The sequence below is a fragment of the Psammomys obesus genome, unplaced genomic scaffold (assembly GCF_907164565.1).
Source record: "Psammomys obesus unplaced genomic scaffold, mPsaObe1.curated_primary_1811, whole genome shotgun sequence".
Taxonomy (NCBI): domain Eukaryota; kingdom Metazoa; phylum Chordata; class Mammalia; order Rodentia; family Muridae; genus Psammomys; species Psammomys obesus.
Window position 1 is genome coordinate 43743466 of NW_026585644.1, and position 26683 is coordinate 43770148.

The 26683-nt window shown below is 43.5% G+C and overlaps 1 protein-coding gene across 2 annotated transcripts in view; it reads right to left on the minus strand.

The window, feature by feature from the left end:
• Positions 1-254: 254 nt before the first annotated feature.
• Dhx57 (DExH-box helicase 57) overlaps positions 255-26683 on the minus strand; it is a 53780-nt gene continuing 27351 nt past the window's right edge. For both annotated transcript variants that reach the window (XM_055618783.1, XM_055618778.1), the window contains 14 exons: positions 25935-25989; positions 24075-24283; positions 21644-21760; positions 18130-18226; positions 17218-17391; positions 16271-16471; positions 12904-13180; positions 11625-11720; positions 11456-11539; positions 9289-9423; positions 8279-8353; positions 6994-7128; positions 3466-3666; positions 255-916 (listed from right to left, as the gene is read on the minus strand). In XM_055618783.1, coding sequence (XP_055474758.1) covers positions 773-916; positions 3466-3666; positions 6994-7128; positions 8279-8353; positions 9289-9423; positions 11456-11539; positions 11625-11720; positions 12904-13180; positions 16271-16471; positions 17218-17391; positions 18130-18226; positions 21644-21760; positions 24075-24283; positions 25935-25989 — 2000 coding nt within the window. In that variant the 3' untranslated portion in view covers positions 255-772. The remainder of the gene's footprint in view (positions 917-3465; positions 3667-6993; positions 7129-8278; positions 8354-9288; positions 9424-11455; positions 11540-11624; positions 11721-12903; positions 13181-16270; positions 16472-17217; positions 17392-18129; positions 18227-21643; positions 21761-24074; positions 24284-25934; positions 25990-26683) is intronic.

Sequence of the window (26683 nt, forward strand, 5' to 3'; positions counted from 1 at the left end):
GAAGATGGGAATTTATTTCTTTTTAAAAACTTGATCTTTTACAAATAAAAATAAAAATCCTAGCCGGTCGTGGTGGTGCACGCCTGTAATCTCAGCACTCTGGAAGGCAGAGGCAGGCTGATCGCTGTAAGTTTGAGGCCAGCCTGGTCTATAAAGCAAGTTCAGGACAGCCAAGGCTACACAGAGAAACCCTGTCTCGAAACAAAACAAAACAAAAGCCTAAAAAAAAAAAAAAAAAAATTTCTACAGCCAAGTTTAAAATGAAACTTTTATTTTATTTTTTTTACTCACATGATTTCTTTCTTTCTTTCATTTGAGTATTCTCAGTTAAGCCTTTATTATGAGGGAAAAAGAACCAAATCAAACATTTCTCCTCATGCCCAGTAAAAAAAACAGGAGAAAAGAGTTATCAATTATGTATAGACAATGCATAATAAAAAGTAGGAGAAAAAGAATACATAGATTAAGACAGAATCACATTAACATTCACTTTTGAGTTATGAGGTGAACTTCATTCAGTTTGGTACATCACGAAGAGACAAACTGGGTTTTAGACTGTCCTACCACTGATACTCCAAATTGTGCCGGGAGTGTCCCCGTGTTTTCAGAAACGCCAAGCATGGAGAGTGTCTCTTGGGTGGTGGGGCCTCGGCTGGCTCAGCACTCGGGGTCGGCGGCCTGGCCCTCCAGGCGGTCTTCAGTCAGGAGGTAGGAGTGCTGCTGGGACTGGCAGGGGACGAGAGGGGACCAGCAGGCAGCCCGGGCCCAGCCTCTACTGCGTGGTGACGAGCTTCACAATCATGCCAATGATCCGAGACCCTCTAGGACAGGTCCACAGGTCCATGCTCGGGTTTTTAATCTTGTCCTGGAGGAGCTGGTCAAGCTCACAGCGGAGTTCCTTTACCAGTTCAGCCACCTACGGTGGAAGCTGCAGAATTAGTTGTGCTGCAAGCAAAGGGGAGACGGGCTTTCCTAGAGAAATACCTAATTATGTGTGGCATGACTTAAGACTTCTGACATTATCTTAGAACATATTCTCATTCTGTACCGTGCTAACGAGGCCTGTGACAAACACATCTGTTTGCTTTTACTTAGAGATAAGCTCTTGCTGTGTAGTCAGGCTGGCCCGGAACTCTTTTCCTCTCGCCCCAGCCTGTGAGTGTGGCCAGATCTCCTCACTTTAGGAAGTGTGGGATTTTCCATGGCAGAGCCTGCTGACTTTGTGTGTCTCTGTGTGTCCGGGGATCTGGATTCAGGTCCTCATGCGCACACAGAGTGTGCTGTACTGCCGTGTCACCTCTCCAGCCCTGCTGGGTTCTTGAGACAATCTCACGCTGTAGCCCAGACTGCCTTCGAACTCACAGAATCTCCCCAACTCATCCTCCTGAAGGCTCTGATCCCAGGATTCCAGGCAAGCTCTACGTTCAGTGGAAACTTTTATTTATTTATTTTCTTCATTATTTATGAAATAATTTTTCTTTATTTTTTATTTATATGTATTGGTGTTTTGCCTGCATGCATGTCTATGTGAAGGTGTTGGATCCCTGGAATTGGAGTTGTCTGCAGACAGGTGTGAGCTGCCATGGAGGTGCTGGGAACTGAACTCCAGTCCTCTGAAAGAGAGGAGTGCTCTTAACTACTGAGCTATCACTCCAGCCCCAGTGGGAGCTTTTTAAAAACCATGTTTGGATTTATTGTTTTGACAGTTTTTCTCTGTCTTAGAACTTGCTCTGTAGAGCAGGCTGGCCTTGAACTCACAGAGATCTGCCTGCCTCTGCCTTCCTAGCGCTGGGATTAAAGGCGTGCGCCACCACACACACGTTTTCAATTTTTTATTTGGTGTGTTTGTGTGTGCATTTGGACCACAGCATAAGTATGAGGGCAGGGTAACCTGAGGAAGTCAGTTTTCTCTTCCTACCAAATGGGTTCTGAGACTGAACTCCATTTTTTAGGTTGGCAGCGAGCACCCTTATCTGCTCAGCCACCTCACCTGTTTTTTGTTTTTGTTTTGTTTTGCTTTCGAGACAAGTTCTTATATAGCTCAGGCTGGCCTCATTAATTGCTTTATAGCCGAGGTTAGGCAAGAACTCCTGATACCTCTTATTCTGGGATTATAGGTGTTACCCTGAAGCAAAGGTTTTTGTTGTTGATTTTTTTTTTTTTTTTTCCAAGACGGTTTCTCTGTGTAGCTGTGGCTGTCCTGGACTCAATTTACAGACTAGGCTGGCCTTGAACTCATGGTGATCTGACTGCCTCTGCCTCCCTGAGTGCTGGGACTAAGGCATGCGCCACCACGCTCAGCTCTTTTGTTTGTTTTTAAGGTAGGCTCTCATTATGCACTCAAAATGAACCTCGCACCGTGGCCTGCAAGCACTGGCATTGTAGGCAGATGCCAGCAGCACACCTTTGGAGGGAAGCTGTGGTGCTGTGCAGTTGTGAGGCCAGGGTCTGTTGCAGTTATCTTGCTCACGTGGGGAGATGGGCCTTTACCAGCACTGAGCTGCTGCCCCAAACCAGCCTTGTCTGGCTCCTTGGTATTGACAGCCACTGGCCATATGTGGCTATGTATTGACACATGAACTGTGCCTGGTTCAAACTGAGATGTGCTGGGAGTATAGATGCACACCTGTCTTTAAAAACTTAATATGGAAAGAGAATATTAACTAACTTTTTATTTTGATGACATTTTGAAACTAATACATGCTGGGTATATTAGGTTAAATAAGATATATTGAGATTAATTTCATCCTTTTTTAAAGTACTGGGCATTGTATCTAAAGCCTTACATATGCTGCATGCTCTACCACTGAGGTATATTCTTAGTTTTGTTCATTTTTATTTTTTTAAAGATACGGTCTTACTATGTTGTCCATTGCTAGTCTTGAGTGCCTGGCTTGAGTGATCCGCTTGCCTTAGTTTCCAGGTGGCTGGGATGGTATATGTAGTTCCTTTCATTTTGATTGAATTAATTTATTATTTATTGCTTTATTTTTGTGGTTTTGAAGATTAAACCCAGGGCCAACCAATGAGCTATAGCCTGACCACTTCTTTTCTTTCATGGTAATGGTAAGATCAGGGTGATTTTTATCAATTTATTTTTGCTTTTTTAATTGTCCATTGCTGGTATCATTAAGGAGGTTCCAACATCCCTTCTTTATAGATTCTGCAGTTTTTGTTTTTGAAGCCAGGCTTTGCTAGGTAGCTCTGGTTGTCCTCAAGCTCCCAGTAATCATCTTGCCTCAGCCTCCCAAACACTTGAGCCTATGGACTTAAATCTTTGTATCAGCTCTAACCCATCCCCGCCCCAGCTGCTTCCTGGCACTATTACTAGGGTCCTTCTCCACTTCATGGTTTCACTCTTCCTGCTCATTAGTTGAGCTGTTCTTGGTCTTGAAAGAATGCTATTCATTTCACATTACCAGAGCTTTGTGATCTGAGCCTTTGAACACATCAGCCGTCTGTTACCTGATGGGAAGCGGCTACAAACCGGATCCAACCATCATCCAAGGAGACAACGAACGCGCCCCTCTGAAGCTGCACATTCACTTGGCCTCCCCCAAACAGGACCAGGGGGTACACAGACACCATGCTGCAGTCCCGGATAAACACCCGACTAGTTTTGATTTTCTCATGGTACAGCAGGTAGGGACTGTCAAAGTGTCTGACCTGTAACACAGAGCCTCAGATGACAATGCTGACAATGACAACATAAGGAATTTTTACCAGTCTTGTGGATTTCAAAGCTGCCTGTCCATTAAGGGCCTTTACTCTAAGCTCCATGTTTTTATGTGTGACTTCCTAGTACCCGTTTAGACACTTAATAAGCACCTAACACTTTGCAAACACCTTGTTGTTAGGGCTCAGTGACAGAACATTTGCCCAGCACGCACAAGGGTGAGTTCAATCCCTGGCACCCCGTAAACAAATCAACAACAGCAACAACTCTTTTGGAGGTGTCCAAAAGAAGTTTTCAAAATGCTTTTTTAAACTTTACTTCTGTGTGTGGACACACACATATGCATGTACACATTACACACATGTAGGTCAGAGGACAACCTGGAGGATATAGTTCTCCTCTAGTGGACAGGGTACAACTGTCAAACACCTTTATCTGCTGAGCCATCTACACTGAAGTAAAACTGTATATGCTTATGGACCTTTTGTGATGTTATGATACATATACACAAGATACAATTTTTTCAAAGAGTTTTAGATTTATTAATTTTATGTGTGTTTTGCCTGTATGTATATGTGTCTATGGAGGTCAGAAGAGGGCACGGGATCCCTTGGAATTGGAGCTATGGACAGTGTGAACTATCATGTGGGTGTTGGGAATTGAACCTGGGTCTTCTTCAAGCTAATACCTAAAAAAATTCTTGATTCTCTCTACAGCTCCTTATTTCAGAAAATGGCAGCCCCTCTTGCTCAGTTATTCAAGCCCCTGTGTGTAAGACCTTGATTGCTCTTTTCTCTCCCATTCCACCTGGATCATCAAGTCCTGACAGCTTTACGTTTAAAATACATAGGAGCTGACATATTATTCTCATGACCCTTCTAGCTACCACCTCACTACAAACCGTCAGCCTTTCACCAGGACCATCACAGGGCTTCCTCTGTGCTCACGCCGCTGCCACTTCCACATCTTTACAGCCTCTTTTCACAGCAGCCACAGTGATCTTTCAATTATGGCCAAAAACCCCCACTCCAATGGTTCCCCAAAGGTTAAAAATCTAAATTCCCTACCATGGCAGATAAGGTTTGACATGACCCAACCCTGGCCCATTTGTCACTGATAACCCATTACTCTCACCTTGATCAGACATCCCACTCAACTGTATGATCTTTTGCCTTCCTGCACATTCTGGAACATTCCAAATACTCTTACCTCATTTCTTGGTGTTTATTTCCTGTGCTGGAATGTTCTCTCCTTAGAGGTCTGTATGGCTTGCTTTTCATTTAGAACCTGATTGTTTCTGACCCACAGAATTCTTCCCAAATTGCCCCTCTCTCAGTCTTGCTGCCTGCTTTATCTTTTTCTCTGGGGCATTTGCCGCTGACAGGTACTGGCTTATTTTCTGCCTGTGTGCCCAGCTGAGACAAACTGCTGGAGTGGAGGGACCCTGTTCACACACACTGTCCTTCATGGCCTACAATGGTCATGGCTGACAACAGTGCCCAACACAGAGCTCGGAATGCAGGTACTGCACGATTGCATGAATGACTTTGTCTCCCATGTGGCTAACTGAGAAGAGGAGTGGGGCTAACTCAAGCCTGTGCTCTCTAAAATGAAATACAGTCACATGAGTGGTAACCTCCTGGTCCTCAGGCTCCTCAAAGCTTGAGGAGAGAGAGCCTTCTCATGGTTTACCACCATTCTCTTCCATACATCATGGGCTGACCAGCGGTGACCTTTTAACCTCATTCCCACTCTATTCTTTTGCTTTGTTTTGAGATAGGGTCTCACTATGCAGCTCTGTCTGTCCGGGAACTCACTCTACGGACCAGGCCTGCCTCTGCCTCCCTAGTGTACCTTTTCTCCTTCATCTCTCCTGAAAGCTTCATGAAGCATCTACATCTACTTTCATGCATAACGCTAGGCTCTGGAAATGTAAAAAGGTTTCAGATTCCTGTCTTCAGGCATTTTACAGTTCCAGGACAGAGTAATGGGGTAAGCACAGAGGGCACAGGCATACCCAATGGCAGAAGAACAGTGGAAGTAGAGGAAGTTAGAGGAAAGCGTCACGAAGGAAATTCTGTTTGTTTTAGAAGTGCTGAGGACTGAACACAGGGCCTTGCCATACCAGGCTAGCACACTACCACCAGCCAGCAAATGATTCTGAGAGGGTAAGCACAGGCTTCCTAGAGAAGGAGACTAGCATTCTGGGAACAGAAGCAGCATGTCACGGTATGGGGAACACTGTAGCATTGCATGCACTGCTGCAGCATACTGAGTGACAGAGGAAGTGGACTTCGAGGGCCAGGGGCTAGATGTGGAGGGACAAGTGAGAATCTATGGTAGACTCCATATATGAAGATTTAAGAGAAGAATTAAGATATTCACAATAGTAATGCAGAGGCTGGAGAGAATTCTAGAACATTCTATTATTACAGTACTTTGGGCATGAGACAATGTTTGGGGTCTGAACTGAGGAGGCGGCAGTGTGCATGAGAAGAGGCAAAAAGAGCCTGAACTTGGTGACCAATTGAATCAATATGGAGAAAAGCAGAAGTCTTCATGACATCAGGCTCTAATTCAGACAATGCCGTTTACCAGGACAGACACACAGCAAGAGAATGCTGCACAGGAAGATGATGAGTTTGATCTGCGGCGGCTGGATGTTAGCTGCTGTTCTCCAGCAGGAAAGCAGTGGGTAGCAGAAAGCATGATGGTGTGCCCTCAGAGGGTCAAGGGGTATACAGACACTATAGTGAGAGAAGTAGGAGGAAGGCAGGCCACTGCCTCAGGGCAGAAAAGGGGACCTGGTGATGGAGACAGGAGATGAGGGACAGGAGGGGTTACTTCAGCAGCAAACATTGCTTCGAGAAGAGCAGTGTCAAAAGCCAAGAAGCAAGTGTGCTGATGGCCAGGTGATGACCCTTCAGATTTGACAAGTAGGAGTCTCCTGTGACCACGGAGGAGTCAGCCGATGGTCTGAAGACACAGCAGTCTCACAGCGCCAGGCTGAAGGAAGCATAGAACTAAAGGCTGGAAAAAACATGCTTACGATGTAATTAGCTCGGGACTCCTTAAACCAAGTCAAAGAAACGGCTTTCACTTGAGAGCAGGAATGAGCACTTTTGCCTACAGTAGAATTTCCTCAAAATGGAAAGCCTTTCTAGCTTGCCAGTCTGTCTATACAGATTCAAACTTCTCTAAATTGGTGGTACTGCCAGGGACGCTGCAAGCACAGAGGAAGGCCTGTCTGCTTTGGGGACTGCGTTTCCCATCTGAGGCTGTACAGTGGGTGACGCACTGAACGCTGCCAGGCTGACCTGATAGTTCACTGAGGAAGGGTGAATGTGGACATATCCGTCATTCTTGGTAACGAACTTCAGTTCAGCTGACTTTGGCTGCAGTCTGACAACTCCAGAACTGGTCTTCTGGAACTTCCCTTCTGGGATCTTGACCTATACAACAAGTATTTATAAACAAAACAAAAAACTCCATATATTTTCATTGTAGGACTTGTCCTTTGGCACAAATGAGGATTGTTGGAAAGCTTTTGTTTCTTTTTATGTTTCATTTTCTCAAGTCAGGTCTCACTGTACAGCCCTGATTAGCCTTGAATTTACTCTGTAGCCTGGTTGGCTTCAGACCTGGGGTCCTCCCATCCCATCTACCCGGTACACGCACACACATGCACACACACACACACACACACACACACGTGCACACACGCGCCCACATACACACGCACGTACACGCACACGCGCGTAGGCATGCATACCACGTGGAGGTCAGAGAACAGCTGCATGACTGGTTCTCTCTTCCCACCATGTGGGTCCTGGGGATCAGGGTAGCAGGCTTCAAGGCCGGCACCTTTACCCGCTGAGCCGTCTCTGTCACAGGATCGTTGTACCGCTTGCTTTTTCGTTTTGTGTATTGAACACGTTTTTATATTTGTTGAAGATTTTCCTAAAGCAGTGTTATCAAGAGTTGTATACTACGTCAGTTAAGTATCTATACTTTCACCGTTAAGGTCCATTTTTAATGTGGTCTTAAGCAGCTCCTTGGCCTTGAACGGTGTAGCTGATGCTGCCTTTCAGCCTCCGGCTCTCTGGCCTCCACCCCTCATGTGCACGTGTATACCACCACGTCTGCGGATTTAGATACTCTGCTGAATGAATACCCTCCTGGCTCTAACTTTGTGCCTATTTGCGAATTTTCTGTAATAGTTCTAGCAATGGAGCATGGTTAGGATGGATATGTAAATTTTACTCTCACCCAGAATGGTTATTTAAGGACTCACACAGCATCAGCATTAATTATTAAATGTTTGTTGTTGTTGGCAATTTAAAAGTAAGCAAGCCCATTTCCTTGTGTAAATCTGCATTTCTTTGTACTACTAAACTTAGGCACTCTTTTTGTGGTGCACTGAAGGTTTACATCCTCATTTCATACAAAATATGTGTCCTTATACAGACTGGGAGAATGAATGAATTGGGAAGCCTTGTGAGCTGTGTGTATGTCTTTAAGATGACGAATGAGCATATTTTAAGTTTATCCTGTGGTCACTACAAAACAAGAAATTGGAGGATTTGGAGCAAGTGTAGCTACCTGCACTACATTTGGATACAGAGCGGCGCACAGCACTGCTGATATCAGCTTGGGGTTCTCAGCATTTGAGTTTGCCTATGAGAGAAACACAGCATTAGTCATATGAGGTGTTTCAGTAGGTCACCTGTTTGCCATCAAATTTCTCTTTTCTTCTGAGACAGGGTTTCACTATGTGGTCCTGGCTGGCCTGAATCTCACTCTGTAGACCAGGCTGCCCTCAAGCTCACAGGGATCCATTTGCTTCTGTCTCCCAAGTGCTGGGATTAAAGGCGTGCACCACCATCCCCAGCCATTGTATTTCATTTAGTGTCTATTTTAAAACCAAGCGACCAACAAATTGTCTGATTTCCTATTTATTATAAAACAAATTCTTCCTAAGAAGAAACTAAATCTTCCAAACCATAGTCACACAGGGAATATCTCAAACAGCTCATGGTGATTGATTCCTTCTAGATTCATGCTAGGCAGTTACGAGGCCAGTGTTCTTGACTGTGAGGTGGCTAAAGGTCCCTAGAGCTGAGGTAAAACTGGCGCCAAGGCATGATGCTCCCAGGGAGATCACGGTGAACTCTTGGTGTACAGGTTTAAACAAATACAGGTGGGGCTGATAAGCATCATGGAAGACAAAGAGCTTGGTTTGCAAGACAGTCAGACTCTCTGGCAAATACTAATTGCTACAAGACAAAGGAACGGAAGTAGAAGTATTCTTTCTGTATTACACCTAAGAAGTTGGTTGGCAAAAGCTGGCTTGCTTTGAGAAAACATTACTAGAGCCTACTGTGAATTATAGAATTATCAACAAGTGTGAGATTTAAAGACAAAGCAATGTTGCCAATGAACAGAAAAAGTCCCGATCTCATGTTAGCTGACACATTGGTGGACAGGGAAAAATTAAGAGTGCCGCTGACCCCTGCTCACAGGCTGAAGTGTGGTCACAGTGCCACAGCCCCTATTTCCGTCACACGCCACAGGAATTAAAGTGAAACAAGACAGAAGTGCACGTTCTTTACCTCTTCTCCTGTGGCCTCCAGGACACCATCTCCTCCTTGGGCTCTTTTTTCAATTTCCCTTGCTCTGAGTCCCTCTTTTACAAACCCTATGTCGGACAACAGTTCAGTGAATTGCCGTTTGAGGCTGGCCATTTCCTAAAAGAAGGGACAAACCTTTAAAACCTTCCTTTAAAAGGAGCTAACATATCATCAAAGGTGAATAGCTCACAAATGTGTAACATCAGTGATTAACATTTTTAAACAGTGGTCTTATTACAAACTGGCAGGAAGAGACAGTTACATGGAAATGGAAATCCAAAGCCTTCAAAAACCTTGATGATCATTTTACATTTTAAACATTTTAAGTGGAGTGCGGTAGCTCTGATTTTCTTGAAAATTTTGGGGATGGGCAAAAAGAATGTAATTAATTTTGCTTGTGGCAATGTTTGTTTGTTTGTTTATTTGAGACAGGGTTTCTCTGTGTAGCCATGGCTGTCCTGGAACTCACTCTGTAGACCAGGCTGTCCTCTAACTCACAGAGACCTGCCTGCCTCTGCCTCCTGAGTTCAGAAATTAAATTTGATGCCAGCTTGTTGCCTTATTTATTTATTTTAAGATTTAGTTATTATGTATACAGTATTCTTGCTTGCATGAACAGCTATGCTCCAGAAGGGGGAACTGGATCTCATTATAGATGGTTGTCAGCTACTATGTGGTTGCTGGGAATTGAACTCAGGATCTTTGGAAGCGCAGCCAGTGCTCTTAACCTCAGAGCCATCTCTCTAACCCATTGCTTCCTTCTTTAATCTTTCTGTCTGCATTTCTATCCAAGTCCTGTCAGTTCCTTACCTGGGCCTGGAATGGCTAATATTTCTGTCTCACCTGCAGAACTTTAACTCTTTTTCTACTTGTGGTCTTACTGGATCACAGCTGAGGCTGGGACTATGAGGACATCATGAAGTATTTAGATTTAGATTTAGATTTAGATTTAGATTTAGATTTAGATTTAGATTTAGACAATAAAAGGTGCAAATGTCTTCGTACTGTGGCTTTTGTTCAAATATGGGCTGCAAGAATCAGATTCAGTGGCTCATGTTTGGGAGGCAGAGAGCCACAAGAGGGCTGTTTGAGGACAGGTGTTTGAGGATAGCTTTGGCAACACAGGAAGAGCCCATCACTTTAAAAGTGGTGGGGGTGGGGGGTGGTGGTGACAGGGGACAGGCCACTGAGGTGGTGGCAGTGGTGGCGCAGGTCTCTAATCCCAGTGCTCAGGAGGCAGAGGCAGGTGGATCTCTGCGAGTTCTGGGACAGCCTGGTCTACAGAGGGAGTAAAAAGGTGGGGCCAGATGCGGAAGGTAGAGGTTTGTTTGCTTAGCATGCTGGAAACATTCACATTGCCAGTCTGGACAAAACAAAGAATGTGTCTCTACTCCGCTACAACTATTCAGAACTTTCCAGAAGGGAAAGAAATAGATGTCAAGTGGCAGAGAGTACTAAGAACACTGATTTCATGTTTCATTTCCTCCTTCTCCAGCCTCAGTCGTTAGCAAAATGAAAGCTTTGTGGAGATCTGGTCCATCACTACCTGGGCTTTCCAGACACTGTGGAAGGAGGCCTAAGATAGCGCCACAGGGGAAGATAGAAATTCTATCTGTGGTTATGCAAAAGACAACAAACGTTTCTTTCTCTTCTATGTTCACCACTCACAGACAGCATGTTCTGAAGGTGGACGTAGGAACAAATTAACCAAGAAAATCAGACTCAACATTAGTACTTGGGCTTTGCCCAAGAGTTAGGGGGTTACACAGACCCCACTGAGTGTGGTGAGAACTATAGGTTGGCACACGATTCAGGGTTGTGGATCCAGGTGCATGCCTGTTACAATCACTGAGAAAGAGGGCTGGCCATAAGCAGCCCCCCTCACCGTGCTGACAGCCTACTCCGTCTCCCACACTGAGGAAGCACACGTGCAGCAATGTGGAAAACCAGGTCAGTGAGAGTTTCATCACCAAGAGCCTCATGTCATGCAGTTCAGGAATCCATTCTGCACAACTGAGGAAACCAGCCATGCTCAGAAATAACATTCCCATTGTCCAGACTGGACAAGTGAGGTGACGCTGCAACCTCTCTGGGAAACTGCGAGCTACTACAGTGGACATAAATGAATAAATAGCACACAAGAACTCACCTGCAGCGTTCTCCCGGACAGGAAATTCTGTCTGCAGTAATTATAACCCGCCCTTGCACTTTCTTTTGTACACAGCTGCCAACCCTAAATTGTAGAGAAAACCAAGCTGAACTTACTCTGATGTTCGTGCCCACCGTGGCTCCAAACCTAAGCTCTGAGGTCACCTTACCTTATATGCACACAGAAGGGCCAGATAATCACTGTTTGCAAATGCAAATTCCAGCTTTTTCTGATTAGCCTCTTCTTTTTTATCCCAGGGAGACACCTGAATGAGGAATGGATTTGAAGGACACGTTTATCTGAGGTTTCAAATGGCACTTTCCTACTGCTGAAACCACTGCCTGGAGAAAGCACCTTGCATGGGACACAGTACTGAGCTCATGTTCCATGTGTGGGCTCACCCAAGGCAAGCACGATAGGGAAGCTAATGAATGGCCTTTTGTTTTTTGAGTTCAAAATGAGCACAAGATAATCTTTTCTGGTCCTTTAGGACCAAATGGAAAAGACCATCAGCAAGGACCTACTCATTTTATATTTTTAGCATTGTTGTGTGGCTCTCTCTTTCTTCATTTTTTTAAATTTAATTTTATTTTATGTGCATTGGTGTTTTGCCTGCATGTGTTTATGAGGGGTGTCAGATTCCCTGGAACTGGAGTTAGAGACAGCTGTGAGCTGCCATGTGGGTGCTGAAAATTGAACCAGGGTCCACTGGAAGAGCAGCCAGTGCTTTTAACTGCTGAGCCATCTCTCCAGCCCTGTTTTGTTGTTTTTAAAGTCAGTCTCACTGTGAAGCTCTGACTGGCCTGGAATTTGCTATGGACACCAAGCTTTGGCTTTAAGTTTGTGGCGATCATTCTGCCTCTGCCTCCAGAATATGCACCATCACACCCAGCTTATTTTTTTCTTTTCTATTTCTGAGACAGGGATTCTATTCTGTAGCTCAGGCTGGCCTTGAAAACGCTTCATAGTGGAATACAAGTGTTCCCCCCTGCACTGGTGGTGGAGAATGAGTATGCGGCTTCACACATGCTAGCATATACTGTACTTTAACTCCCAAATGACTAAAATACTGACTTAAATACTTTTAAGTGGGTGTGCAAATTATCTTTCAATAGCGTTTTAAAGTTAATAAATTTATTCATTACCTTTTGAAATTATATAGTGTATCTTGCTGGTTTACTTATTTTTTGATTTTTCTATAATAAGCAACAGCAAACAAAAAGTACATTATTTTAATAAGCTATACCTCTAATTTCTAAGGTTTTTTGTTTTGTTTTGTTTTTGGAGGGGCTGGGAATACAGATCTTCTAAGGATCAAATACCACTGTTCTGAAAATTTTCACATCCCACATAGGAACAAATTTTTAGGAGGCTCACATACATCTGAAGTCTAAAGATTCCTTTGAGACCCGTGACATAAACTCCAATTTAGACAAACATTCACTTACAAAAGGGGACTTGAAGGCCAAGCAGGCAGCGATGGTGAGAGCAGGGTCCAGACAGCGGAAGATGGAGCCAAACAGCATCAGTTTGCCGATCCTCACGTCCACCGGCAGGGAAGCCAAATGATAGCCCAGAGGGGTCAGTTTTTCATCCAGAGTTAAGGCTCCCAAGTCTCGCAAGCGGACTTTTGAGGCATGGAGAGAATTGATATGTGGAGGCTCAATGAACCGAGAGAACACAGACTGGAGGTTATGCGTGCTAAACATTTCTAAAATTTTAATTCTGAAAAAGAAAAGAAAATCCTAATTTGTAATTTGCTATCTTGTAGAATGAAGCTGAGGAATAACTTTTGTTCCTTCCTTTCTTTTTTTTTTTTTTAAAGATTTATTTATTATTCTGTGTACAATATTTACAAATGCAAATTCCAGCTTTTTCTGATTAGCCTCTTCTTTTTTATCCCAGGGAGACACCTGAATGAGGAATTGATCTGAAGGACACGTTTATCAGGTTTCATGTACCCCTGCACGCAGAAGAGGTCACCAGATCTCATGGATGGCTCTGAGCCACCATGTTGCTAGGAAGTGAACTCAGGACCTTTGGAAGAGCAGCCAGTGCTCTTCTGAGCCATCTCTCCAGCCCCAACTTTTGTTTTGTAAGTAAGAAATGCTTTTTTTTTTTTTTTTTTAAAGATTGATTTTAATAATTTCTAATTATGGGTAGGAATGTCTGCATGTAGGTATGTGCAGACACTGACAGGATCTGCTGGAATTATAATTACTAATGGGAGCTGTGTGCTGTGGGGCTGGGAACTGACCTCAGGCCTTCTGGAAGACAGCCAGGGCTCTCAATCACTAAGCTAGTTAACTCTCCAACACCCGTGCTTTCTAAAGGCGCACAGTACTTCTTGGTTTTGAGACAAGCAGAGGCAGCCTCCCCAGCTCTAGGAAGAGAGGCAGGGCCCACACCTAGCTGCAGTGCTGGTTTAAATAAAACACTTCAAAATCTCTTGTCCTCTAGTTTTCTTAGCAATAAACTCAGAAACACTTCAAGTTCTGAACCTACCCATGCTAAAATAATTCTTTTTATAAACTTTCAAACTTTTTCTCTTAACAGTGCGTTCAGGTTATGAAGGAGAAATTCAAATGGTGAAAGAAGTGTTGGTACGATGTGGAAATCTTAGACACTGCTGGTGGGCATATGACCTGGCTCAGCTGCCACAGGAGGCTCCTCAAAGAAACTGAACACAGGACTACCATCAGTCCTACTTTATTTGTTTGTTTTTTAAATTTATTATTAATATAGCATTCTGCCTGCATGTGCTCCTGCATACCAGAAGAGACACCAGATCTCACTACAGATGATTATAAGCCACCATGTAGTTGCTGGGAATTGAACTCAGAACCTTTAGAAGAACAGCCAATGTTCTTAACTTCTGAGCCATCTCTCCAGCTCCTGTTTTTGTTTTTTTGAGATAGGATTTCTTAGCCCTGGAGTTGCTGGAAACTCACTCTGTAGACCAGGCTGGCCTTGAACTCAGAGATCCACCTATCTCTGTCTCCCAAGTGCTGGGGTTAAAGGTGTGTGCCACCATACCACTGCCTGGTTCTTAAAAATAATACTTTTTAAGATTTATTTTTAATTTGTTGTTAAGTGTGTACCTGCATGTGGGAATGTGTGTGTGTGTGTGTGTGTGCTGGTGCCTGGGGAGGCCAGAGGTGTCAGAGCCCCTGAGAATGGAGCTATAGATAGTTGTGAGCCATTATGTAGGTGCTGGGACTTGAACCTATGTTCTCTAGGAGAGAAGCCAGTGCTCTTAACCACTGAACCCTCTTTCCAGTCTCCTAAATAGACACCCTAACATTCAGCCTACAATACAAACTTCCTGCGAGTAGGATGATGAAATAGCTAACACGTTATAAAGCATGTATTATGTGTCAGGGATTAAAGGCATTTGCCACCAACACCTGACCTTATAATTTCTTCTGAAGTTATCAACACAGATAACAGTTGCTTTTCATTACTGGACATGTATTTGTTACTTAGCTTTTTTCACTTGAGGTAGTTCCCCAGAACTGACACACGTGCATGCCACCCCATGTAGCTTTTTCCTTTTCTTCTCTCCTTCCTTCCCTCCCTCTTTAGCGCTCCCCATCCCCTTCTTAAGTGTGGGTTCTGGGGATTGAACGTCGTTCCTGCCAGTACTTTTTCCTGAGTGACTTTTTAGAATGTCATCAAGAGCACAAAAGTGATGTGCTGACAGTGATGAATGTACTGACATTTCAAGGAGGAAAGGAAGGATGAACTCTGTTTTAGGCTATGTAGGCTGGCAAATAGGATTTCCCCGCCTTGTAACGATTTGATATTTGGATAAAATCTCTTACACTACACGTCCCCTCTCTCATCCTTCAGGAGTCAATTTCCACAGTTCTCTCAACTCCCTTCAGCTCCCTGTTTGCACCAGCACTGTCTTGGAGCAGAGCATCAGCTGCTCCAGCTGCTTTTTGTTTTTTGAGACGAGCTCTTGCTGTGCACCTGATGAGGCTGGCTTCAAGGCCGGGGTCCTCCTGCCTGAGACTCTCAGTGCTGGGATTGTAGGTGTGCACCATCCTGCCTGGCTTCTTCCTCATCTTTAAGTGTAAGGATGAACTCAGTGTTCCTGTATCCATTAGAATACCTGCTACATGGAGGAAGAGCTATAGGGCTGGCATTATAGCACAGTGGTAGAGTGCTTGACTAGCATGCATGACACCCTAGGTTCAATCCCCAGTGCTTAAAAAAATAACGAGCTTTATACAACTAATCCTTACCCCCTTGGTTATTTTTTTCCTCCTTAAGTTAACAACTAGATTAAAAAAAATTGGGTAAAAAAGCATGGATAATTTGTATTTCTTATATATCACCAAGCAATTAAAAACAACAACATTGAATTGAAACTTCTTTAGGTCATGTAATATTGAATCTGTTCAACTACTCACAAAAACCCTATTTTATGACATTTGTCCATTAGCTAATAACGTGGTTGTAAGTTTTGTTTACTTTTCTGTACCTGACGAAAAGGCTGTAGATTTTTCCCCTGGTATACTGTTATGTTTATGTGTCCCCTGGCAAGTGCGGTTACTTTCCTAACTTACAAACATATTTTTTGGGCTTTATCGTAGGGCCACTTTCTGCAAATGTGAGAATTTCCATGTGCAGAAGTTAAAAGGAAAGGAAAGGAAAGGGCCACACTGATGTGCTTTTTTGCAATAAATGCGTTCATGCACTCTATTCTAAGCAAAGTGCCTTCTACTAGGAAAAAGAGAACGTGAAACTTAAATAGAACAAGAAACACTTGGACTTTTTGGAAGCGGAGCATGCAAGTCAAGATGTGACCTTAGGCACAGCTGTTCCAGCGGCACTCTCTGCACTTCTGGTATCTGCTGCTTCAAAAGGTGATGGCTGTAGTGGTGACTTGTGAAGAGATGGAAGCAGACTCCAGAGGCCACACGGCCAGCTCGGCCTTTTCTCTGCAGAGCATTGGCTTGAGACACAAATGTGTCTTCTAGACTTTCCATCCCTTTGCCGGCATCGTATCTAGGAAAGGAAGCACAAGATTGAGTTAGTTTGTGTGTCTGTGCACAAGTGAATTTGTGTGTCTGTAAGCCAGAGAATAGTCTTGGCTGTAGGTCTTTAAGCACTGCGCCTGCCTGCCTGTCTGTCTCTCTGTCTTTCGGAGACAAGGTCTCTTACTGGCCTGGGGCCCTCCAAGAAGGGTAGGCTGGCTGAGCAGTGAGCGCCAGTCACCTGCTGGCCTCTCCTTCCCCAGAACTGACACATGTGCATGCCACCCCATGTGGCTTTTTCCTTTTCTTTTCTTCTCTCCTTCCTTCCCTCCCTCTTTAGCTCTCCCCATCCCCTTCTTAAGTGTGGGTTCTGGGGATTGAACGTAGTTCCTGCCAGTACTTTTTCCTGAGTGACTTTTTAGAATGTCATCAAGAGTACTGGGCAAGGTCCAGCAGTCTTACTTAAGACACCCACCTTACTCCTAGAGATCCACAGTGCTCTGTTTATGCTTGGACTGGAATAGCTAGTACTGATTTAAGTGCCATCATATACTACTGCACATATTTTAAAAAGCATTTCCTTTCATCCAAATATGAAAACTCACATGGGAAAATGAATTCATTAATTCTGAGGCAAAACATTAATTTTTGGCTTTAGCATTCATGATGTTGGCCATGGACTCTCATACAGTGTTCTTTTAAGAGAGCCTCAGCATTAACCAGTAACAGCTATGCTGTCCTATGCAGTCCCTCTGTTCCTTCACCAAAAAAGAATACCTCTTTTCTTTCATCTTCCCAGAATCGATGACATAAACGACATCATCAATGGTTATGGATGTCTCAGCAATGTTGGTGGAAATGATAATCTTTGTTACACCTACTGGAGGTTTCACAAACACTGCCTGCTGCTCTTCACTGGATAAAGATGAGTGAAGTGGATGAATAACACATCTAAAAGGAAGTAAAGCCACAGTGAGGATTCTGGCACACAGCATTTAGACTGAGCCGGAGTGGGTGACTATCTGAAGTTAATTAAATGACTTCGGGAGTCACCAGCACTTCGCAGTGTGAGGGCTCCTTCTCATCTTACGAAATACAGCCTTCCAGAGACAAAAACCCTGTGCCAACCTGGGAATAGTTCTGGGTTAATTCCGCAGTAAGCCACCCAGAGGAATGAATTATTGATATAAGTTGCCAGCCTAAAACAAACTAACCAGCAAAGAATCATCTTTTGCCTTAAATCCGGGGTGGGGGGGGGCAAATTGTGATGTAAGTTAGAATATTCATTGTTAAATTTCTAGTTAGTGTTTGTTAGCTAGCCTTGCCCTAGTATGTGACTGCACACTCAGTAACTGGTGAAAAATTGTTTTCTCTCAAAATGGCAGCATGTCTTTGCTATTATTAATGCTGGCCTTCATCGGCTTCCCCTCCTCCTTAGGAACCTGGCAACTGAAGCTGCATGCAATATTTGCTGAGTCACTGTGATAAGTCAAGAGAAAGGTCTGTCCTTGATGGAACAGAGTAACACTTCCTGGAGCACAGACGGCTGCCCATGTGAGCTGGCATAAACACACACGTCTGCGAGGTGATGCCACAGTCTAAGGGGGTAAGGGCCATAGGGTCCCGTCTGCTCCTCATCTTTATAGATGGCTGCAGTGGAAGACCACAGAGAAAAAGCAAGTGGCTTACCGATGACTTCGTCTGTTGTTGAACAGAGAGTTAGACTGCAGCTGTTCATAAAGCATCTTGATTTCTGCTAGCCCAGGTAAAAACACAAGGATAGCACCTGGGTATATATATATAAAAGAGAGAGAGAGAAGAAGAAACTAAGATAAATGAACAAGGAAAACTAACATAGGTCATAAAATCAATAATCTGATAATTTTTCTCTTAGTTTTTCTTAGTATTTAAATAAATATGAAATCACATTTTTGTGTATACTCTGATTTAATAAGGAAAAATAGAGGAGGAGGAGGAGTACCCTTTTCCAATAGAAAACTGAGGTATAGAAAAGCAAGCCTTAAGTTATACAAGAAGCACTAGCCAAGCTATGTGTGTGTGTGTGTCCTGATGAATCTGCACGTGTGTATGTGTGCATGTGGGCACACATCAAAACATCTGAGGACTGAAACCAACACCGTGCAGACAGCAGACCCAGCTAAGCTCTTCAACATACTTCCTCAGGACCTGGCCACGGCTGTTTTCACAGTTATCTCTGTAGAAGAGTAACCTTTTAAGATTCTTTTGTTAATGAGATCCAGATATTTTATTGGATCTGATAAAAAGAAGCTATAACCGGTGGTCTGACCTGGTTATCTAAATTCAGATACATTTGAAAGCGACAGTATTTTAACTAGCTATGTCTTATTAACCTCTGATGGCCTTTAAAATTGTCCATTAAAGACAATAAGCAACAATATGAGACTCTAACATATTCTGTCCTAACGGCAGTCCCTCCCCAATAGTTATTCTCTTTTGTAGATCTCTAAGACAGCGTCATTTGGTAGTTCAGTGGTTTCGAGACCTATGGTTCAGGCTAGCCTTGAGCCTGTGTTGACTCTCCTGTCTCCCCCACTGGGGTTACAGGAAGGAGCCTCCACATCTAGCTTTCTCTTGTGCCTCGCTCACTCAAGAAGCTGATAACCTCTTCAGTAAAGTCTCCCTTAGTCTCACACATGTAAGCAGGATGCCATGCCACCTATGAAGCATGGATGTAAAACAGATCTCCCGAGCTCATTATCCACAGCCATGCTTACTCTCTCCACGAAACAAGGAAGGAATTGAAACCATCACAAAAATAGAGGAGGGACAAAAGCAATCTTGCAGGTTTTTTTTTTTCCCCCACACACATTACCTCATTTGGCCTTCACAGCCACCCTACGTAAGAAGGGTGTCAGCAGGAGACACACTACTCAGTCCTTGGCTAGGCTGGAGCTGGTAAGCTGACTGCCTCAACACAGACTTTCAGTTTCTGGCAGATCCATCCCATGCTCATCTGTGCTAAATGACACAAGACTCAGAGTGGTAAGACAGCCTGTATACAGATGGGAACTTGTCTATATTTTTACCTATTTTTTTAGGATTTAGTCTTCCCTCATGGCTCGGCCACCTGTCAGGTAGGGCTCTCATATTCACGAATATATCACTGATTCATTGTTATTTTTTGAGGCCCACCTCTTCTTCCCAGTGGGATTAACAGCATGTGCCACCATGCCTGGTAAATTTTGGTAATTTCTAAAATTTCTTTTTGGCTGACATGTTTTCTTTCTTTCTTTCTTTCTTTCTTTCTTTCTTTCTTTCTTTCTTTCTTTCTTTCTTTCTTTCTTTCTTCTTTTTTTTTTTGTGAGACAAAGTTTTTTTTGGCTGTCCTAGATTCGCTTTTTAGACCAGGCTGGCCTTAAACTCACAATGATCCGCCTGCCTCTGCCACCCAGAATGCTGGGATTACAGGCTTGTACCATCATACCCAGCTAGCATGTTTGTTTTCAATAAACATTTTTATTTAGAATGAAACCAGGCCACCAGTCCATTGGTAATGCATTAGCAACACATGACCACTTGCCAAGAGAAGAGAAATAAGGAATTTAATCATTTACATGGCTTTCAAGTCTCCTTAGAAAACATCATGATGATAAAGTCACCGAGAAAGCAGTCATTACCATATTTTTAAGGACTGTGTAATGAGCATATAAAGTCTTTATTGATCTGTTACGTCACTCAATCAGCACCCAACCTTTCAACAAAAATTTCTTTTAGCTGGTCATGGTGGAGCACACCTTTAATCCCAACACTCAGGAGGCAGTGGCAGGTGGATCTCTGAGTTTGAGGCCAGCCTGGTCTACAAAGTGAGTCTAGGACAGCCAGGGATACACAGAGAAACCCTGTCTTGAAAAAAACCAACCAACCAAAGAAACAAAAATGTTCCAAGAACTTTCCTAGGGGATGAGAAATACAGGGTGAACAAGAAATCCCTGATCTTTTTGTTTTTGTAGACAAGGTTTCTCTGTGTATCCCTGCCTGTCCTGGAACTCACTCTGTAGACCAGGCTGGCCTCAAACTCAAGAGATCCACCTGCCTCTGCCTCCCAAGTGCTGGGGTTAAAGGTGTGCAGCACCATGCTCAGCAAAATCCTGCTCTTAAAAGTTTATGTTCTACTGAAGAAGATGGGTAGGTTAGCAAAATAATTTCAGGCAGTATCAAATACTAGTTCTTTTGGATGTTATGATGGAATAAGAGTGAGGACAAGATCACAGACAGCATGGGCTACAATGGGGACAGGTGTGAGGAAACCCAAATGATGTGAAAGATACAGTCAAGAGAGAATCTCGACTACACTGAGGATAAGGAACTACAAGTGAGGTGACGATGGCTAGCATGGTCAGAGGACAGTAAGTAAAGGAAAAATACTATCAGCCAAGCATGACCTAGAACGTGGGATTTTCCTCTCTCTACCTTCCAAATGATGGGGTTCCCTGCAAGTACTACCATTTTGATTTATGAGACACTAGAGACTGAAACCAGGGTTTTCTGCATGCAAGGCAAGCACACTACCAGATCAGCTACACACACAGCTTTATTTTTCCTTACTTTTTTAAAAAATTATTTTTACTTATGTACACATATAAATTATATGTGGACCTGTGCATGTGAGTATAGGTGCCTTTGGAGACCAGAGGCACTGGATCTCCTAAGGAGCTGGAGTTACAGGAGGTTGTGAGCTGCCCAACATGGCTGCTGGAATTGAAGTCAGGTCCTCTGCAAGAGTAACAAGTGCTGTTAGCTACGGGGCCATCCCTCCAGCCTCCATTGTTAAATGTCTTTAAAGGCAACTTTTCCTGCATGTCATGATGCAGGATCACACCCCTGCTTTTACACGCTGACCAGGCGTTCCACCACTGAGCTGAACCCCAGCCCCACACGGTTTCTAGCAATAGTCGAAACAGCTTTATGCAAGATTTACTACTGTCCTCATTTCACAGAGAAATTAAAGTATACAAAAGATAAGGATTTATCCACGGGAATGAGATTCCTGGACAGTGCGAGGCTGGGAAGTCAGACTCTGGAGCGTGAGGTCTTCCCCAGTGCCCTGCGGCCCTGTGTACAGTGCACGCGGAGCTTGAACACTCAGGACCAGACTTGCAGTTTGCCAAGGAGTGAGTGTTTACTATGTGCACCATTGGGGCCAGAGAAAAGCAACGGTTACCTGGAGGGTAGGAGTGCTCGCCCTTTACAATCCACTCTAGCAAGGCCTCTATTAAATCCAGGTTAACCTTTTCAAAATCCATGACAGACATTGTCTTGATGACTGACCTGCTCACCCCTGAAAGAAAGGTAAAAGTCAGAACGATTACCGTCACACCTGTGAGGTTGGTGAGTCCAGGTTGGTTCAACAGCAGAGCTATTCACATTTGAAGTACTTACTTGGTGAACTTTTTCTTTTAGTCCCCCAGAAAACACTGATTTACAGAGGTACATACTCTCTTTCTCTGGCAAGGTGAGCCTTGTACTCAAGATGAGCATGATTGTTTTTTGAAGTGCTGGTCATCCTGTCTCCATGTCAAGTGCTGGAATGTATGTGCACAGCAGCACACCTGGGCAGCACACCTGGCTTATGTGTTGCTGGAGAGCAAACCAAGGCTCCCTGCCAGGCACATGCACAGTGTTAGCTGAGTTACATCCCAGCCCAAACACACTTTGTGTTTCTGCAGCGGAGACCCAAAGAGAAAGTGCTTGCCCCATTTTAAGTTTCTCCTACTTTTTCTCCTTTTCACCATCACATATTTATTCAATGTCTAAGATCTAGAACAAAATTCAGTGAGACACATTTTAGAAACTCCTTTTAGATTCAATCAAACCCTGAGTCAGGTCATCTGGAAGTTCAGGAAACAGTCACCAGAGGGAGACACGAACAGGGCACAGCTGTTTCATTAGCATCTTTACAACAGTGCTAAACTTTTAGGTCCCTTTGAGACAGTGACAGAATTGGTGGCTCTTCCTTGAAGAATGCATGTGAATTAAAAACATCCTCAATGCTGGGCATAGGGCTGCAGACCTTTGGTCCTAACACTTGGCAGAGGCAGAGGCAGGTGGATTTCTGTGGGTTTAAGGCCAGCCTTGTCTACATAGTGAGTTTCAGGATAGCCAGGGCTACACAGTGAGACCCTGTCTTGAAACACTGCTCTTCCCCACCTTCCCGCCCTGCCCTCCCTCCAAAAGAACTTCCTGCTCACTGGAGTCTCAGCAAAAGCCTCCTCAGCTCTGTGGGTCTTTCCTGAACCTGAAGCCCAGTTTCAGCTAGACCGATGCCAGTGAGTCTCGGGATCCTCCTATCTGATGGACGTGGCCTATCTCCACCTCGTGTTGAGGTTATAGGCGCTCAATGACGTGCCTGGTTTTCATTGGAGCTCTGGGGATATGAACTCCGGCTCTCTTGCAGGCGCAACTAACATTTTACTCACTGGCCCATCTCCCCAGTCCAATATTGACATTTTAAAGATTATTTTGCAGCAGGTCGCTCTATTTGGCTGTATCTGATATGTCACTACAATCAAATTAAATCATGCATTTTTGACTGAAATACCACAAAACAATGCTGAATTTTCAGTGAATAACTGAGGTATGCAATCTCTGCTTGCCTCATTATGGGTGGTTAACTTGACCATCAAGTTAAGATTCTCCCCTGTGTAACTGTTACTAATTCCCTTTGTAGTTAAGTCACTCATGAAGAGATGTTTGAGACTACTTAAGTGTCAGGTAGATTTTACCCACCATACTTCTAAAGTAACATATTTCAGCGGGGTATAATAGCAGATGCTTACAGATCCAGCCACTTGGGAGGCTGAAGCAGGCGTTCAAGACTAGCCTATGCAATATAGTAAAACCTTTGTCTCAAAAGATAAAAATGCCAGATGAGGCGACACCTTTAAAAATTCCTCCTTTTTAAGTTTAACTGTGGTGTTAGGGATGCCCTCCTCCTGTGGCATGCTGCACCTGGCTGCTGTGCGGCCTGCTATGCACATAATCATAGATGAGCACATAGGATGTGCAAGGTTCCCACTTTGCCTTTGTCCTTAAAGCGCTCTTCCCTAGACTTCTATCCCTTCTTCATCTTTTGTCAGAGCCTCTAACCTGTTACTCCTGCAGGGTCAGCTGGTTTTCCTTTCTCTCCATCAAAGACTTAAAAAAAAAATCAGAAAACACCACTACCACCACCACCAACCAAACCACACTAAAGAAAAATCAGTTGGCGGAGATGACAGCTGTAATCTATGCATTAGAACTGCCTTTTTTTTTTTTTTTTTTGTATTTTATATACAGTGGTGTTCTACCTTGCATGTTTATCTGTGTGAGGGAGTCCGGTCCCCCAGAACTAGAGTTGTAGACAGTTGTGAGCTGCCATGTGGGTGCTGAAAGTTGAACCTGGGTCCTCTGGAAGAACAGGCAGTGCTTTTAACCACTTAGCCACCTCCACAGCCCCAGAACTACCATTTTTGTAAGTTTAAAGTTGTTCTGACAAATTTAAGGCAATGTCACTATAAAACAAGTCCTATTTTTCTTTTTCTGGGTTGTGGTGGGAAAGAAATAACAAGAAATTTTTGGCATACTTCATACTACTCCCTGAGTAAGCACATTACCTTTATAGCGTATGGAGAGCTGATTAAAATCTAACTGTTGATCTGGTATCATGTCTTTGATGGCATCTTCCTCATCCTCGAGATGAAGGGAAAGTCTCAGGTCTTCCTCCACTTCTTCGAATGCAGTTCTGTTGTGTCTGGCTTTAAGCTTTTCCCTTGCCATCTTTTTCATGGAACGCATATAGGGGCTCCCATCCTGTAACACATACCTGAGGGAGAAGACAAAGTAATGTGTCTCTGTGGGTGTGTTCCTGCTGAACAAGAAAGAAGTTAATTCTCCCATGTTGTTTGTCCCCGGCAGAATGCTGCTCTGCTTCTGTGTAGCTCATGTGTTAGCGTCTAGCAGTCCAGGATTCTGCTGCCTGTGCCCTGTTTCTGGTTGGGAACACTCTGCAATGAATGCCATTGGTTCTGTCCGATGTTCTTATCTAAATCATATATGACTATGGAGAAAAGGCCTATCCAGGAAAATGGCACAGACATTCAGAAGACATTTGAGCTCTTCTCAGTTGCAGTGTCCCTGACTTTAATTCCTTCTCTGAGACTCTTATCTATCTCCCAAAGGCTCCAACTATAATTCTAAAGCAGATCATTCCACTCCATGCAACCAAACATAGACCAGTTCTTTTTGAACACTGCTACAAGACCATCTTCAAACACACTCTTATTAGATAGTTAAGACTCTTATTAGATAGTTAAGTATTTGTTTGAGATAATGCTATTCTTATGGTGAAGGGGAAAGGTCTACATTTGCTACTAAAAGCTCTAGGTTTGAGTTCTAGGTCTGCCACTAAGTCACCATGCCATGGAACTTCTGAGACTCCATTTCAAAGGCCTTCTTTTCTCATTATTTGAAAGAATCGATTGACCTAAATGGAAATTACTTCCCCGGGAGGTCTAAAGGTTCCCCAGAGGCCCTGTGAAAGGTAAGGGCTAGGGGATAGTGAACACAAGTGGGGTTCTCTTCTTTCCTTCTACCTTGTTCACCCAGATGAATTCGTGTTTTTAGTTCTCACTTCAGCCAACCTAGTTGCTGGGAACTGAACTCAAATCCTCTAGAAGAGCATCAGGTAGGCATAAGCTCACTGTGTAATTCAAACGCTGATTTCTGTATCCTCATATCTGGTTGCAATCCTTGCTCTGAGAATCTCCTGTTTTAATGTTGTGTAAACACTGCTCCCCAATTGTCTCCTGATATGCCAATAAAGCAGCTTACAGCCAATTGCTGAGCAGGAGAGAGAATAGGGCTGGCTTCCTGCCAGCCAGGGAAGGAGGAGTTAGAGGAGGTAGGTGATTGAACCACAGAAGTCCAGGAGACATCAGGAGAGGAGCTGGAGCAGAAAAAGTTACAGAGTGCAAGTATCTCTGAGATGTACGCTGGAGGAAACCAGATTAGTTTAGAGGGTTAAAAATAAGTAATAACTGCTCAGTTATATGTGTTGTGAAGCTATTATTAAACAAATATAAAAGTGTCTCAATTATTTGCATGATGGTTGGGTTAAAAGAGAAGCTGAGAAACAAACACAGTTTTATAAAAACAACATTAACTGCAGCAAGTGCTTTTTTGTTACTCTAGTTTAATCTATTACTCTAATTCTGCAACTGGTCCTTGTAACCCAGGGAAGTGTTAATATTAATAGACCTATTTGACACATGATGGAACTGAGATGCAGAGATACTAAACAACTTGACAGACAGTAAGAAGTAGGACTTAAATACAAAGAGTCTGTTTACTGACAGAAAAAGGAAAAAAAAATAGAAAAGTTAAATGAAAGATGGAAGATAATTAAAAAGGAAGATTAGCACCCTGACACACTGAGGATAAACAGTAACTGTGTTTATAAAGTTTTTCTTCCTTACCTTGTCACAGCAATTGCATCCTCCAGAAAAAATTGATCAACAGGAAACGCACGACCTAGAAAAACAAGAAAACAAACTAGAAAGGCATCAGAATACCCACTAAGCTAGCTGGAAATTTTGTGTGTAGTTTGTACACGCTATCTACATATTAAAACAATACTTGGAATAAGAAAGTAGTGTTTGTTCTGTGTTCTTTGAAGTACTGTGTTTCTTTGTTTGTTTTTTGAGACAGGGTCTCTCTGCATAGCCCTAGGTGTCCTGGAATTCACTCTGTAGACCAGGCTGGCCTCTGCCTCCCTGAGTGCTGGGATTAAAGGCATGTGCCACCAATACCCACCTGGCAGGTCTAAGTTCTAATGAGTACAGAGAGAAGAAATGGATAGGAAAGAAATGATAATTTTCTAATGGGATTTTTCAAAGCTTATTATACTGTTTCTTCCTTCCATCCCCAGAAACTTTAAACATTGAACACTGTATTCTCTACCCAGCTTCCTTCTTTTCATCTGCTGTAACCACTTGCCAAACAAGCTCCAATGATACTATCACTTCAGTCAGTGTTTCCAAATTTCCCTGTGGTAATCAATCAACTATAAAAGGACAGGCCCAGGCTCAGATTGGTAATTATTCCACAATGGAACTGTGAAAGCACCGAAAAACAAAACAAAAACACCCACCACAACTTTTTCCTTCCTTCCTTCCTTCCTTCCTTCCTTCCTTCCTTCCTTCCTTCCTTCCTTCCTTCCTTCCTT